Raw genomic sequence first — 17,960 nt, 5'->3', positions numbered from 1 at the left:
CCGACAACAATATTATTTCAGGAAAAGCAAACAATTTAAAAAAAATAAAATAATCATGTTTCAGGTACCAAAGTCCTCGACATGTTTGTACTTAACAATTGTTTTTTTTTTAGTTTTTTTTTTATTGATTCTTTGCCAACTCATTTCAAGACAATATCATCTTTTACCTTTCAACGTTTAAAGTATCAATGAGACCAGAAACATGATTTATGTATCTGAATGGTTTGGAAGAATTCAGTGCTGTTAGCTGACACAAGATATTACGAAAAAATTCACGCAAAATTACAAGCCTCCCATTCATCTGTATCATGTATACTGTTTAAATTTTGTGCAGTGTAATTTTTTGTATGATAATGTGATAAAATAACATCAATTAATGTCAAATTTGTAATTTGGAAGACCATCACAACTGTGTTAAAGGCTTTTAGTAAAAGGAAATTAATAACTGTGATGAATTCATATATTTCTCTAATTATGATGGAAAAAAAATACTGCAGTAAATAGAACATTTGCTAATTTTTTTGCAAGATTTTTAAAAAAAATTTTGGTTCTTCAAAAGAAGTTACTTGACATGACAAATTTTATGATGTGATCTTGGGTATTGGTCAAGGTAATTTCTTTCACAAAAAAATAAAATATGATGACCCCCAGCCTTTCAGTTCTTCAGAAGAAGTTGTTTGTACATTAAAACAAATTACACTGCAGCAAAATGAGAACCCTACACAATAATAACAGAATACTTACACATTTAGTACATGTGTTAAAAAGACTAACAGATCAATTTAGAAATTAGGAGAAAGGAGCAATTTTTTAAAAAAATATTCTAAAATAATAATCATATAACAATTACTATGTATAACACCTGGACAGGTGTGCAAAATCTTACCTCTCCTCATCAACCATAGCTAACTCTTCGTCCAGCTCCATGTCTGCACTCCCCGTACTGGACATTGGTGATCGGCCGCGTTCTCTGTTAGGGAACAACAGTAAAATCTAAGAACTTGTGATAAAGACCATTGACCACAGTGGTCTGACCATACAGATCCTTGACCACTGGGAACACTTGATGTTATAGTGAATTCTTCCGAGGAAGATTCTAATGTTTTTATTAAATTTTAATATTTCATCTTCAGACCTGTCACCGGTTAAATTTGTTTATTTTGTACAACACCATTGCTAACAAATGGAAATCATTTTACAATTTGCAGGCAGGCCAAAATGAAAGTAAAAAACAAAACCCTAATTAAGGATCCACATGCCACTGCCAGAAAATGAATTCTTTCGATGATTTTTGTTTTTATTGAATATTTATATTTCATCTCCAGACCTGTAACCGGTAAATTTTGTACAACACCATTTTTTAAAACAGGAATTTGGCTGCATCTTAACACAAGGAAAACTGGTTTACAATCAAAATCCTAATTAAGGATCCTTGTACCACTGCAAAAATACTGTAACCATACAGTGAAAACTGACTTTCCCAGCATGATTAAAGCTTTAACGAAACGTTTCTGAAAAGAAAATCACACCTTGCGAGAGTATCATGAAAAATTACTTTTGCGTATTCAACAATACTAATTCAACAACATTTTCTATGTGTAAAAAAAAAGTTTGTCCAGACCAGGACTCGAACCCTTGACCTCAGGTTGTTATACTCTAGCTCTAACCGATTGAGCTACCTGGTCAACGGAAAGGCTATGACTTTATATATTATAAAAAAAAATAAAAAAAAATGCTCTGACCCTATTGTGCTACAATTATCTCTAAAAAGAAATTAAGGGGAGGTCACTCTGTATACGAAAAAACCCAGAGTGTAGTGGATCAGGGATCCTTAAGTTAGTATTAAAACTTTGATAACATGAATGAACATCTGACTATATGAAACAACGGAAAGACTCTGACTTTATATATTTAAAAAAAAAAATAAAAAAAAAATGCTCTGACCCTATTGTGCTACAGTTATCTCCAAAAAGAAATTAAGGGGAGGTCACTCTGTATACGAAAAAACCAGAGTGTAGTGGGACAGGGATCCTTAAGTTAGTATTAAAACTTTGATAACATGCATGAACATCTGACTATATGAAACCAACAAAACCATATTAAACCTAACAAGCACAACATCTATTATAGTTTTGGAAGCTTCTTCAAACAAACATTCTTTGTACACTTGATAAGGTCCAATGAGGAAAATGCTAAAGTTACAAAACAAAAGTAAGAAAAAAGAATTGTATGTGGGAGGGTAAAGGAAGAAAAACATAATTCGGGGGTNGGGAGGGGGAGGGGGGAGGACAGTTAAAAAAAATAAAAATAAAATAAAGAGATATTTACAATCACTTGCAAAAGAAAAAAATTGTGAACAAGTACATGATACAACACATGAGCCATTCAGTGCAACATAAACTTTAACATACGTATATATACACGCACAACAGGAAATGAAAATACCGATTCTTCTTTTCATAAAACTAATTCACCCCTAAAGACACATTTGAACTCTTCCAATTCAAAGGTTGGAATAGTTCATTATGAAATTTCAGGGGTGAGTGAGTTAAGGTCATGGGTAACATTACAACATGTGATTTTTATAGAACACTTCTTTTGAGAAGGGCTTAAAAAATTGGTAACATTATACTTTAGTGTGTTGCTGCCCATCAAATTGAAATTTCTTTTTAGTTGTTAAAATCATCCAAAGCTACCTCTCGAAAAATTCTCAAAATTTGAAATTAATACCTCTGACAATTTGACTTGTTCCATTTTCATTTCCAGCATGCACACATTTACAACATGTAATTACGGTGTCCTATTAAAGTACAAGTATGAGAAAATATGTGACAGGTTAAAGATCACCCCTAACACTGCCAAAAACTGTAGCTATGACTTATAGCAACTTTTCTACCAGTCTAAAAGTAGCTTTCTTTCTTTCTGAAGAGAAACCCATGCCCTACAGAACTTTTGTGAAAAATAATAAAGATGAAAAAAAAATATATATCGGCAGGTGTTTTGAAAGTCGAAATAAAATGTTGCCAGTGCAGGATTCGAACCATGGACCCTCCATCACAATATGGACTGTCTAACATCACTATCTTGTCAACTGTATTCACCTGGTTCAGTTACACTACAGTTACATCCCAACTCATTCACCCCTACATATTTAAATTGGACTTGCCCAGTCTTTGATTCGGTAAGGTCCAAATGTGACTTGAGGGGTGAATGGGTGAAACAAAATGAAGGGGAGGTAACTCTATGTTGGTAAACATATGGAGATCCTTCAGAGATAGCCAAGGAACATTTTTTCTGGACTCGCCCTGGTTTGGATTTGTCTATATTCTCTAGGGATTATCTCCCTTACAAAATCCAAGCTATTTTGGCCGTTTCAAGGTATTTTATATTTAAGACAAATAAACTACGTCAATTATTCCAGCTGACTACCTTCCCAAACAAGATGAACCGAGAACCAAGGAAAATATAACTTGTACATAATAATATGAAAAGTGGAATGGAATTTCGATCATTTCATCGTTAGAAAACAGATTTTAAATTATCGATGTTATAAATATGTTTGTAACGCTTTTAGTCTTTCACAAATTTAAACAAAGGTTTGTGAAAACTGAAAGATTTTTCAAATTAATTACGTCTGTTTTGATTGGATCCTGATCAACAGAGAACACATGACACAAAATAAAGTTACAGTACATTTGGTACATAAAACATAAATGTCATGTAATATTGTTCGACTACAGTTACTATCCAAAACAAAATTTGGTGGTTAATGCACATGCCTTTAACCAAGACCACTTAAGGTAGATTCCTCAATTGGATGTGAAAAGGCATATGGGGTCACCTGCCCCAACCGTGTGGGTTTTCTACGGGTACTCCAGTTTCCTCCCTCAATAAGTCCTAATGCACGCTTACATCTGGGCCAGCAAGAGTGATTAATATAAGTTGATTAAAACAAGAAGACGCTGTCATCGAGATCGCTCACTCATAGTGTACGAGTTAATATGAAAAACCACTAATTGTTGGTCACCAAGTCCCAGGAGTGTGAAATGTAGGTCAAATTCAGCATCCGCAAAATGCAACCAGTAGAACCACCCCAGATGCATCAATCATGAAAGTATCGAAGGGATAGCAGTTGTAGTTAGGTATTCATGGATGTGACCAATTCTTCTTAACCAGATGGAGGACAGACGGACCCCATTTCTAAATCTCCTGCTAATTTCATTGAGCGGGGGATAATAAAATTTATATATACAAGCCATTCAGATTGATATGTCTCGCCTGTGTTCCGCTTTGACCATCAATGGACATATCACAGAAACCAACTTATACTCAACATTTTAATGTTGATGGAGATGCTGACAAAGTCAATGAACCATGAAAGGTAGGCAGCATCCAGCATTTGATGCATGGGTTGAGATGTACTACCTAAGATGCATCTATGGTCCAAGTTTGGTTGGTGTAGCACTTATACTTTCAGTGAAACTAACTTAAACGCAAAAACTTAATGTTGACGCCGCCACCGCCGCCGTTGCCTGAAAAGCAACACCTTAGTTTCGTTTCCGCTCCTCGTGACGGCGAGACAAACACCGAATCAATGAGAGTTTAAACTATGTACAAAAAAGTTAAGTGGCACTCTTTGGTGTTTTGCCAGTAATGCGACTTGGACCCTTAAACATCTTTGGTTTGGTTTGGTTTGTTTTGTTTGTTTGTGTTTTACGTCCTATTAACAGCTATTGTCATTTAAGGACGTGCCAGGTTTTGGTGTTGGAGAAAAAACCTGGTGACTGCCCCACGTAGGTCTCGAACCCGCGACCCAGTGGTGGAGGGCTAGTGGTAGCAGAATGTCAGACGCCTTAACCACTTGGCCACACCCGCCCCCTTAAACATCTTTGGCATAGTAGAATAATAATAATAATAATGGTTTTTATTTCCACTTGATAACATAGTTAGTCAAAGATTCATCTTACATATATATGGTAAGGAATAAATAAAATATACACTTTTTACAACACAGCACACACTTGGACTACTTAAGACTATTTCATGCCGGTTCATTGGTCGTGCAGATTGCTGATAAACACTAGTGATGGGCAATCAGTTTAAAATCGTAATCGATAATCGGTTTATAATCGGAAGTGATAAACCAATTGATGATCGCATGCAATAATCGGTTTATAATTTCACGCGATTGAAGATAACCAAATAAAGTCAGAATGCTACCGTTACATCAATAGACAGAGAGCGTAAGATATACATTAGGTTTTTGTTCTTTTATAATGAATGGATTTCAGTTTTGTCAATCATAATATACATGTAGTAAAAAATCAAAAGAATTAACGGTTTCAATGCATACTTTACATTGCCTAAATTTGACACTTTGATTTCAACAGTGAACCAATTATATAAGTGACAGAATTGATAATCAGAATCGAAAAGGCTAAACTGATCATCATCAGCCCATCACTAGTAAACAATAATCCACAACACATTTACATACAATCTCTCGTCCTTCTTTGTCGGCGAACATATTTTGGGGCTCTCCGGAGCGGCATCCACAGGCTTAGTGCTGAAAGTCAAACGGCTTTTACTTTTCATAAAATGTTTTTTTAATTATTTAAAAAAAAAAAAAAAAGAGAAGCTTATAACACACACATCAAATCTGACAATGTTCATTTCGGCTAATGATATGACTAAGTACAACTGGATTGTGAAATTTACGCCTCACATATCATCTGCTCCTGTTGTTCAACAAAGATGTTTGTCATAGTAAAATACACAGTGTACAGTAAAACCTTGTTATACCGCCAACATTTGACCGACAGTAAATGTTGGCATTAAAAAGAGGGAAATGTTCAAGGGAAAAAAAGGTAAAGGGGACCTTGGCCTATGATGGCAGTAATCAAGTTGACAAATATAATTATGGGCATTATAAGAAGGTTTTACTGTTTACTGTGCAAATGAGATTCCTAGAACAGTCTAACGTCATCAAACTGTTTGCTTCTAGCGGTTGTTTCATGTTATTCGAGTCGGGAGGAGAAGCTTTGAAATGATGCTGATTCAGTTGTGCTCATAGTCCTATGAATGCGATTTCTTATGGTAATGTTTATAGAGGAACGAACTTGCAGCGGAAATGTAAATATTACCTTTTGGAATTGACGTCATCAGAACAGTAACACTGAATAAGGACAGACAGGATGGACAGGACGAGGCAGGACAGATATGGTTAACACTATATGCAATGGTGGGGTAGGGAGCGTAAAAAACAATTACTGGATCATATTCTGTGTGGAAAATTTGATCAATTGGGAAATGAAAATTGGAAAACCCACATTTTTTTGGAGGATAAAACAAAGAACCATTCCTTGTCAGCAGCCGACTAAAATCAACTTGTTTGGTTCACTTAACCGAAGTGTTGTAAATACATGCATGGGCAGTTTTAATTTACCATCAATTTTTGTGTAGCTGACAATCTTTAACAAGAGGCCCAAGGGCCTTAGCGGTCACCTGAGTTATATCATAGGTACTGGTAGCTTTATTTTATTGTTTAGATGTGATGTGGAAATCAGCATGTAAACTAAGTGAAATACAATACTTGTCATGTCATCAATGGATAAGAATTTGAAAATATTGGTAAATGTTCCCTTTGGGGCCCCGCCCTAGCCCCTGGGGATCCTAATTTTACAAAGTAAAACTCTCATTTACCCAAGATGATTCTGACTAAGTTTGAGCAATTTTCTGCTGAAAATGGATAAAATATATACCGAAAAGTGTTATTTCCCTATATAAACTATATTAAACGTAACCCCCTCCATAAGGGAGAACGGATAGCTCAGGGTCCTGATATTTTCAATTTAGATAAAGCCCCTGATGTTCTTTCTTTCCACATAGAGAAAATGAGTGTAGTACCTCTGAGTCTGAAGAAGAAGATTTTTGAAATATTGGTTAATTTTCCCTTTGGGGCCCCACCCTGGCCCCAAGGGTCGGGGTAGGAATCTCAATTTTACAATTTGAAACCATCTTCCTCCAAGGATAATTCTCACCAAGTAAAAATAATTTCCTACAGAAAGTTGTCAAAATATGCCCAAAAGTGTTATTTCCCTATATAAACTATAGTAAACTTTACCCCCTCCCCAAGGGAGAACGGATAGCTCGGGGGTCCTGAAATTTACAATTTTAGTAAAGCCCCTGATGATCTATCTTTCAAAATAGAGAAAATCACTGTAGTACCTCTGAGTCTGGAGGAAAAGATTTTTGAAATATTGGTTAATTTTCCCTTTGGGGCCCCGCCCTGGCCCCAGGGGTTGGGGTAGTAATCCCAATTTTACAATTTTGAAGCCTCATCTACCAAGGATGATTCTGACCAAGTTTAAAAAAAAGCCATCCACTGGTTCTTGAGAAGAAGTTGAAAATGTAAAAGTTTACGCACGACGGACGACGACGGACGAAAAGTGATTAGAATAGGTCACTTGAGCAAAGCTCAGGTGACTTAATAAATACTTTTAATAAACAAGCAGTTTTAAAGAAATGTTAATGGGTTACATGTTAATTGAACATGTGGATAAGGAAATGGCTAGATCAATCTTTTTTTTAAATTTTAGTTTTAAATGTACTTTGTATATTCTCCAGAGAAAACATTAAAAAAAAAAAAAAGGAAAAAAACCCCAAATCGTTTTCTTACTTTGAGACAGTTCAAGTCTTTTCTAAGCACTAGGATCCTTAATAATGAATATTCCTCTCAAAAAGTTACGCTTGATTCTTTTCAGTCTGTTATTAATTTTTTCTTGAGGCTATTAAATATCTGGTAAGTCTATACTGTAAAGTTGCTAATATTTATGAAGATTTTAATTTCACGAATGAGTTAAAAATTTGCGAAGTTTAAACCCTCGTGAATATTTTGAGTTTGTCACCATAACATCCATGCTTAACAGGTAACTCTTCACCTCGGTGTGGTTTATAAATGTCGAATTACTGTTCGTTGCAAGTAGTAACAAACACTCGGAGCTCTCTCAGAGTTGTTCCGAAATAGACAGAAATTGTGATTCACGAAAAAAAATAAACCCCTGGACACAAAATCGCAAAACTCAGCAAAATTTAACAACTATAGAGTAAATGATTTCTTAGCATAATACATTAACTTATTAATTTCCGTGAATGTAAACATTGTGGATTATCGCCAATATATAAAACTTACAAAAATCACTTTTTTTTTAAAAGCTCCATCAAATTAATGGCACTTAATAAAAACATAAATTTAAAAATATGAGCATTTTTTTGCATGTGATATGAAGGTATCATCACTTTGAATCCATTGTATGGTATGTTTCTGTTTTAGTTTTAATATAATGAAAATATCACCAATTGAAATTTAACCACAATGTGTTATTAAAGCTGACAATGCAAAACTGTTTCCATCATCTTCTCCTTCAACAGTTAATAGAACACATGCAAAGTAATGTTGTTTTAGACTTATTAACTCATTCACCCCTGAAATTTCATAATGAACTATTCCAACCTTTGAATTGGAAGAGTTCAAATGAGTCTTCAGGGGTGAACGAGTTAAACTTGTAGTAAACAATTTAGGCAAGATTTAGGTGCACATCATATTCACACCATGCTTCTTTAACAATAGAACCGTTAAAAAAAAAAAAAAAAAAAAAAAGGCAGTACGTGTGCTGGCGTAATGCATTAACCTAAAAGGTTTTAGTGTCAAAAACATTTTTATATTTAGTATCTAATTAACGAACAGGATTTAACGGTGACTTGCTGCATACCAACAGAAAAACAGTAACAAAGCGTTCCCATGACAACCACATACTTACATCCTAGCAACACTTCCCAGTATGTCAATACTTAATCTGATTGGTCATAAATAACAAAGAGTTAAAGGAAATATAGCTATTTTGTTGAATTATTTAATCCTGTGAGTTTTCTTTCTTTTTCAGCCGCAAAGACCGGCATATTTTTGATTTGGGAAAAAACAGGGGCCCATATTAACGAAACCGTTCTCGTGCTCAAGTATGGAAATATTCAGCTATATGGTATTACATCAATCCGCTTCCTTTGATATTTAATTCTGTTCTGGTTGAAACAACATGTTTTTTTCTTCTCCAGATTTTGTATATTCTTCAGAAAATTGTCTAAATCTTATGGAGACATATCTTTGGTGAGTGGAGTCATCCGACAAGCTTAGGAGCTGATGCCCAAGTGTTGTAAACAGTTGGTGAATATCTATAGAAGTGTAATTAATTACTTTCCAAAAACCAATACACTACAAAAATTAAACATCTTAAAATACAATTCAATTGTCTTATTAAAGCATGACCTGTTCAGAAAAAAATAGCTTCAGAAATTTATTTTATTTGCAAAGTGTTGGCAAACTAAAACGAAAACAATGATGTAATTTCTTCAGTCAAAATAAAGGTGTTTATCTGAAAATCAAGTACCAAATTATATTGTGTAAGTATAAAGTATGAAAAGTAACAAACCTTTTCTTTTTTGGCAAATGTAACTTCATTGGGCTTTTACTGCTACTTCGGGTTTCATGGCCGGCTGGCACTGAAAACAAACACACACAGGAATTTTTTACTCACAAATTTTACAACCTCCATCATAAAGAAAGCCATGTGGTTTTTGTTCTTTTTTCTTTTTCTTTTTATATTTCAAACCCATTTTCCATGGCATGAAGCTGATAAAAGTCGCTATCTCCTTCCTGGAAGGTTACACTGGTCTTTCCCAGTATTACTTCCCAGGTTCTATTTGAACAGCTGTATAGACTGGAACAATCGAGGTAAAGTGTCTTGTTTAAAGAATACAACAACAGTAGGTTCATTGTCCAAATGACCTTGACATCAACTCCATGACCTTGACCTTAAGGATTTTATTCCAAACTTGACCCGTGACTGTGCCCTTGAACTGATTTAACTTATTAGGTCACGACCTTGAACTTATTGCTATCATGACCTTGAACTTTATATGATGATGAGATACCTGAAACATATGATTTGTTGAGAATAAATTATTATAAATGTGAAATTTAAATTACTTCCAACATGTCAGATTTCAGAACTGAAATACTTATTGAAATGATATTTTAAAGAATTAACTATGTTTTTTTCAAAATAGGAAATATTTTGAAATAACTTACCCAAAAATTCTGATATTTTTCAGGATTCTATTTTTAATACCAGTACATCAAACACAACGACTTTGAAACATTATTTATTCTCAAACTATGCAGAGGATACAATATTTCATAAACTTTAATATGTATCATGTATTTGGGAAATCAGCTAAAAAAATAGATATATATTTTGAATTAATAAGCAACTATATACCGGCTTATAAAAAAATATTATGCAGACTATATGCTATGAAGCCACATCTAGGACAGAAACAAAACATTTAACTTTGTCACAGGCTAAATCCAACTAAATCAAAACTAAAAAAAAAAATCTGAAAGTGTCTATTCCTCAACAACATTGACAAAACTAATTTACTTATAAATTCTGATATTTAAATTAAAAAAATGCATGCTTGGTTTTTTCCCACATACAATATTTGATCTATCTAAAAAGAAAGTGCCAGGTACAAGTAAATGGCAAGAGAGGCCTTCGTTTACTCTCTGGTCGAGACTTGGATACTGCTTTGGCAAAAAAAAAAATGAAATCTATATAAATATCATAAGATGTAATCCATATATCATCGCATGTGGATATGTTTAAACTAGTTTACTCAATGAAAAAAAATGTGGACATTTTCACACAGTGTTAAATTCAACAGTATATAAAAGTCATTGTACCTAAAATTAAATTCCCCATTAGTAATATTATTCCAAAAATTATCTTTTTCAGTCCCATTACTAATGCTTGGATGGACTTCAACAATGCCGTTTTGTTGTCGGAAATTGTCACGAATAAACAACAAGATATATATTCAGACTGGAACAGAAAAAAAATACAATTTTACGATAAGCATTCAAGTAATATGTTAATTAACAAACTTGAGGTGCTATTACGTTATATAAGGTAAGTGAGAAATATATTTAAGAAAATAAATTCAAGAAAATTTACAGTTATGATGTCCATTTAAAGAAGATATATTTCGGTTATACTTCATGCATATTTGGGATGTTGACCCATATCAACATTTCTGCCTACATCAGTCAAAACTATTCATGAAAATGATAATGCCGACATCAATCAAGTATCAATTAGAATCTGGTAGAAATTATTGTACTTTTTTTTATACTTTTAACCCTTTCATCCCTAAAGTCACATTTGAACCTTACCAAATCACTGACTGGGCAGGTCCAGTTTAAAATTTTAGGGGTGAGTAAGTTAAATATCCAACATTTTACCCGAAGTCTATGGTAATAGGAACGATATCTCTATATTTATTTCTGTTTAAAGAAGTAAATTTCGCTACATTTACAATACAGACAAAACTTCCTACAAACACTTTTTTTGTCCTTAATTAAAAAAACAATCAAAAATATCTCTATATTTATTTCCGTTTAAAGAAGTAAATTTCGCTACATTTACAATACAGACAAAACTTAAACCTGCATACACTTTTTTGTCACTAATTAAAAAAATTCAACAAAGGATAATTTGTAGCACAGTATCCCCTAAGGCAGTCAAACTAATGTCATGTTTGTAAGTTTGTAAATTTCACTAGGATTCGTTTTTCAATTTACCAATAAGAATCGGTTAAATATAATTAATAATAAAAACCGTGATGCAAAAAGGACCTTATGCAGCTCACTAGAATTTGTCAAGATAAAAACTACGACTCATGGATTACAAAGCTAAACACAGACTATATATTTATTAACACTTTTTATATTTTATTGATAAATCAAACTTTTAGTAGTCAAAGTTCTTGCTGTTTCTTAGAACAATCAAGGTCTGTTCCTTAGGAAAGCATTGAAAGTCATATAAGCACAGGCTTCAGAAATTTAATTGACAAACAAAGAAATGTTGAATTTGATCAAATTACCACATAAACTAGTTTTATACATGAACACTCTTTTCTGATTACTGAAAATTTAGATTTTAAAACTAAGTTCTAAGCCTGACTTTTAAGAATCATTCAGTCTTTTACAGGATCTCAATGATGTTTGATTGTCAGCGTTCATGAGTGAAGTCCTAATGTTTCGATTATTTTCTCGATCATCCCGCAAAGTTTGAAACATCGAAGTTTGACTGTATGGTTTGGAAACATCATAGGACTGAAATCAACTTGTCTTATTTCCGAGATGTATTTTCCAAACAAAATCCATCTTTAAACTCAAAAGAGTTCCGCTTTTCCTACATGTATCTTCTCTACACCTTCAGAATATGACTGGATAAAATTAAGGCTCTTTACGCAAAAACCTTGCAGACGATATAAGAAGATAGGGTGATGTTTTTGATGAAGACAAAAGGAATTGCACAACAATGTAACAGCAATGTAACAGCAATGTTGACAGGCTTTGAATTTGGGTGGAGGTCCCTTGAAATCTTCAAAGGACAGGTGTCAGCCTAGTAATTGATCAAGTTTTTATACCCGACACCAATCAAATAGCTTACGTCAATTCTTTGGTTTTTGGATGACTTGTTCCCATAGTACAGAGAAAGATATGCATATTGAGAGCAGAATCTCTGAATTTCAAACACATGCAAGACCTTGACCACGACCTTGACTATGACCTTGGCGATGACCTTGAATGACCTTAACCATGACTTTGATCATGACCTTGACTATGACCTTGACCATGACTTTGACTATGACCTTGAGCATGACCTTGACCTTGATTATGACCTTAACCATGACTTTTATCATGACCATGACCTTTACTATGACCTTGATTGTGACCTTGACCTTGATATGTAGGTTATGTCAGCAGTACATCAGTACAAAGCTATAAATACGGGTGAACCATGTTTACTATTTCAAAACCTACAAAATTACGTGTTACTATTGACTTACAAATAGTTTTTGGTTCAAAACAACAGATGAACTTATAACTATTTAATCTTAATCAAAACATACAAAATAGATATTTGTGTTGCTATATGAATTGATTAAGCAATTAACATAAAGTTATTAAATAAATCAAAATAAACAAAGTTGCATGGTCAACAACAATGCCTAACGATAGATGCAGAAAAATCACGTTCTCAGCGGATTACATTTTGGCAGCAAAGTTACAGCTCTATTACCTTCACAAGATAAAATTGTTTACATTAACCGTTTCACCCCTAGGTAACTTAAGTAGACTCTACTGTGCATTGATATGGATGTGTCCATTATGGTCTGCAGGGGTGAAAGGATTAACTACAGTTTTAAAAAATATCACTTTGATATTTGGTTTTTATTTTCTTATTTTTTTTGATAGATAAAATTAAAATATTTTTTTCACTTGAATACTCACTCGTATAGATTGTACTAATTAAGGTTTAGCTTTTCACCTGCAATCGCAGAAGCTAGTTGTTGCCGCATTACCACTTTTGCCTCCTTTCTGAAAATAACTCATTGCTGAAAACAAATTCAGGTCCAGAGCTAGCAATGATTAACCCATGTAAATCTTTAAGTAAACAACGGCACTGACACAGTAATGTGACCTTTGCTTCGCAGGCAAAAAAATATTGCAGCCAGTTCATAAGAACAACATCCATTGTCCCCCCCCCCCCCTCAACATAATATGGCCATTAGGCCATTATGCCAAAATAAAGTTTTTATGAACAAAAATGGCTTCTAGTTTTCTTTTTTCTTGCCAGAAAGGCTTATCTATTTGTACTGTATTGTAAATATTTACTTATTTGTATTTTCATTTTACGAAAAAACCCGACTTTTAATAATTTTCAGACTTAAAACGCCAACACAAGTTACCAAGAACCGTCAAAGCATTTGTTATTTTGCACACATATTGTGAGTATATTGTGAGTAGCGTTGTCTGATAGTGAACATTTCGCAACTTTGGCATTGTAAGCCAGACTCTAATGGAATCTTGTTAACTTCGACTATTGTCAAGCCATTACTTAAGCAAACTCAAATTTTAAGTGTATTATACAATTTTGAATCTGTGCCTCCACATTATGCATGAAAATAATATACAAAAATTTTGATTAGGGCCAACCCATTCTCGAAATTCCAAGGGTTACGATCACTTAATTCTCTGCACCCGTACAATTGTTGTCATGGAGAAATCGAAAGCAGGCAGTAAGCTATTTGATTGGTTTCAGGTGAAATAAACTGACCAATCACTATAATGATGCCTAGTCTTTGAAGATTACGCGCGTACAAGTGCCACAGCTTTCCTTTGATTTACAAAAAAAATCGACAAAGTGTAATTTTCGCCCATCATATGTAATTACTGCATAGGGGAAATTGTGTACAAATATTCGATATTATGATAAATTTGCCTCTATTTCGAAGATTAACAAGATTCCACGTGACACTGTCTAAGAATCTACGAGTTAGTTATTCTGTGGTCACTGCTGACCTTTCTTGACCCTTGAACCTTCACTTTTGACCACCTTGCTACAAGTGTACATACATTCAGACACACAATGAAAACACAACCATTTACCTGTGATAAGCTGATACTTTAATGTTACCCTAAGCAGCACCCCTTTGTTTTTTAACAGTTTATTTCATTTCACATACAAACATCTGACACTGATCTCTTCAAATGTTACTCTAATTAAGCGCACAAAATGAAAGTTTTATGATATGCTATTTTCGTTCAAAATATAATTTCAGGGTGGATGTTATTCTCAATACTCCAGGGGTTTTGCTCACTTACACTCTCTGCACCCCTGAATGATGTCACGAGAAATTTGAAGGCTTAGTGTGCGCCACTTTGTGGATGAGAAGAGAAGACTGGTTTGATCCTTTGATGTACATCAAAAGAATCAAACGACAGCATAATGGTAAAATTTTGAAGTCTGTTTTGAACCTGGGTGTCGCTCCTCCATAATCTTCAAAGGACAGGCACCAGCCTAGCAACTGGTCAGTATTTTTTTCCCACCGGGACAAATCAAATAGCCACTAGCCACATGCCTTCAATTTTACCAGGACATCTTCTTGGGGTGCAAAAAGCATAAGTGAAAGTAACACCTGGAGTATTGAGGATGGATGGAGATAAAAGCAAGCAGAAGTTTGTGGACAGGGAAGTACGTTTTGAAGAGGAAACCAGCTTTATGGAATGAATGAGAATGAAAGAATGACAGGCTGAAGAGAAAAAGAAGAAATGAAAGCAGAACAAATGAAAGAAAAAAGAAGCTGCCTCCCAAATGAGATTCACCATTACACAGCAGGGAACCCAGGGCTCCGGACCCTGGTATTCTTGAAATAAATACTGGAGGCAACACAATTTTTTTTGCGTAACTGTACGTACGAAAACACTACAAAAGAATTATTTAGTATTTTGCTTGCAGTGGGACAGGGATCCTTAGGTCTGGTTCAAGCATGGTTAAATGCCATTAGCGAGACCAGCTTCACTTTCAGATAAACCTTTTTTCCCAATATATCAACGATGTACAGGCTAAATTCACAGGCTATGTCAATTCACACTATTCCGTCTATGCGTATTGCAGAGTTATCTTCTCTTGGGAGCAGGTATTGATTGTTACATCATTGGTTTGTGTGAGAAAATTACGTCGTTTTCTCAAAAATTGATGACGTTACTCTCACAAACAAGGGACGTAACAATCAATACCTGCTCCCAAAAGAGGACAACTCTGCAATACGCAAAGACGGAATAATAACGTTTCCAGAATGCAAACATCGTTTTTCCTCTACATTTTCATAAACTCAATGATGACAACCTCAAAATTCTTCTTTAAAAAATACATAAAAAATAAATAAAAAAATTACCCAGCCAAAACATATTTTTCTGAAAACTTAAGGTCAAGGTCACAGAAATCAACGGTCAAAGGTCACAGATTCACACATAAAGTACTCTGATTTTTTTCCCCATTATTATTTGCCTGTGTGACTCTAGAGATAGCGAAGCTCAACTGTATTCTAAGTTAAACACGAATCACATTGTGTAACCTTTCCATGTCCGTCCCAACCACATGCTTTACTCACAACTTTTTCTCTTCCTCAGTATCCCTAACAAGATAAAATCAGTCGAATTTATTGTACTTACACATGTATTTCTATTTCAGAAATACGTCTGCAAAAAATGTGCGGTTTTATTGACAGACATATTTAAAGATGGAAGCCGATAATTAAATTAAAGACTGCCAACGCAAAAGTTTAAATCACACACCGAAGAGTTCCTCTCCAGAGTTGTTTTTTTAATTATTATTATTTGGAGTAAAGCAACAAAAAAAAGATTTTCTGGCTCAGACTTCCTGCTCCTGAGAAGGTGTTCACCTTTCATTCTGATCCTTTGCAAGTACAATTCTTTTCCAGCTACATGTTCATGTTTTATGTTTTAGGTTGCTGAACAGGTATTAATATTTTGAGTACTGTGCCCCCCCCCCCGCAGAATCGAGGGTGGTGTTTTCCTTGTCTTCTGTTAAGGGGGGCATTGAGGAAACCAAGAATAGACTTAGAATATCCCACTGCATATGTATCATAAAAGATGACTAATGTGGGGCCCCTGCAGAATCACAGAACAAGCTGAATAAAAGTAAGTCCCGTCTTTGGCCCCTATATTATGACTAGTGGTTCAGCATATTACTTCAACAGCCTAGTAAGCGTGGTGATTTAACACTGTCTGAAGAAAACTTGCTCAAAAGCTTCAACCTTCTCAAATTAAGCTCTATTTTTTGCCCGAAAAATATGAAAATGTGGTTCAGTACATTGTACACACTCTATATAAATGCCTCAACCTTAATTCATTCACCCGTGAAATTTCATAATGAACTATTCCAACCTTTGAAATGGAAGAGTTCAAATGTGTCTTCAGGGGTGAATGAGTTAAGATAGTCAACAACCCCTTGACTGTGGTGATCCCACGTCAACACTGTCAGAAAAAACTTCTCAAAAACTTCAACCTGAAAATGGAATGCCAATGCCCTTAGGATAGGAGAGTCTCTGAATAGGCATGCTAACGACTCTAGATTGGAACTCTTCTTTGTGTTGATAAAAGATGCAGTGGTACTCATTACCTTAAGAACATGACACACACACATTACACACTTGACATACACATGATGTGATAAACAGGAATTTCTGAGTAATTTATTGTTCAAGAGACCACCTGTGCTAAGAGGCCACCTTTAAAACTCTCCATTTTAGTTATTTGAACTCATTCACCCCTGAAGACAAATTTGAACTCTTCCAATTCAAATGTTGGAATAGTTCATTATGAAATTTCAGGGGTGAATGACTTAATACTAACTGTATTAAGAGACCACCTGCAATAAGAGACCACTTTATGGATTTCCTGAAGATGGTGTCTAAATAAAGGTTTGACTGTAAATACACATATTAAGGTTCAGTTTTCAAATGAAGCAAAAAAAGTCAATAAATGCATCAAAAACAAAAAACTTGAAAAAGAAAATTAAGCAAATAAATGACTGTGAAAAGCTTTGAGAAAAGGAAAACTGGATATGGAGTACACTGAAAATACTTAGCCATATTGTTGCCCCTTACGGAGCCTGGGACGTAATAAAGGCGATCCAGATAAGACAATAAATTTCCCGATTAAGGTTTATGTGGGATTACTGTATACCAGGAAATTTTTGCCCAGTGGAATTTTGCCCCTCGTAGGAACAATTCTTATTCACCCAATGTTTATTTTGCCATTCACATTTAATTACTATGCATATTTTATTGTTTACCAAAGTTGACTGCAATGATAAATTCACCCTCGTTATGGTAGGTGAAAAAAATCGAAAAAATAAAACTGCAGCGAAAATTTCCAGAATACAATATACATTTAGTGGTATACAGAGAGGTTTTGCTTTGCTGTGAAAAGGTCTTTTATGGGTACAAAATGCAGACGGTTACTTGGTTAT

The 17,960-nt window shown here is 34.4% G+C and overlaps 1 protein-coding gene across 1 annotated transcript in view; it reads right to left on the bottom strand.

Moving 5' to 3' along the window:
* The window catches only part of LOC110447054 (mitogen-activated protein kinase kinase kinase 5-like), a 78,580-nt gene that overhangs the window by 33,113 nt on the left and 27,507 nt on the right, over window positions 1–17,960 (bottom strand). The window contains exons 24-27 of the mRNA XM_021492469.1: window positions 9,486–9,555; window positions 8,820–8,855; window positions 5,498–5,566; window positions 887–970 (exon numbers count right to left, since the gene is read on the bottom strand). Of these exons, the coding sequence (XP_021348144.1) occupies window positions 887–970; window positions 5,498–5,566; window positions 8,820–8,855; window positions 9,486–9,555 (259 nt within the window). The remainder of the gene's footprint in view (window positions 1–886; window positions 971–5,497; window positions 5,567–8,819; window positions 8,856–9,485; window positions 9,556–17,960) is intronic.

This window comes from Mizuhopecten yessoensis, unplaced genomic scaffold (genome assembly GCF_002113885.1).
Source record: "Mizuhopecten yessoensis strain PY_sf001 unplaced genomic scaffold, ASM211388v2 scaffold3139, whole genome shotgun sequence".
NCBI lineage: Eukaryota > Metazoa > Mollusca > Bivalvia > Pectinida > Pectinidae > Mizuhopecten > Mizuhopecten yessoensis.
Note: the sequence above shows the minus strand (reverse complement) of the source record. Positions and strands in the feature narration are given on the sequence as shown.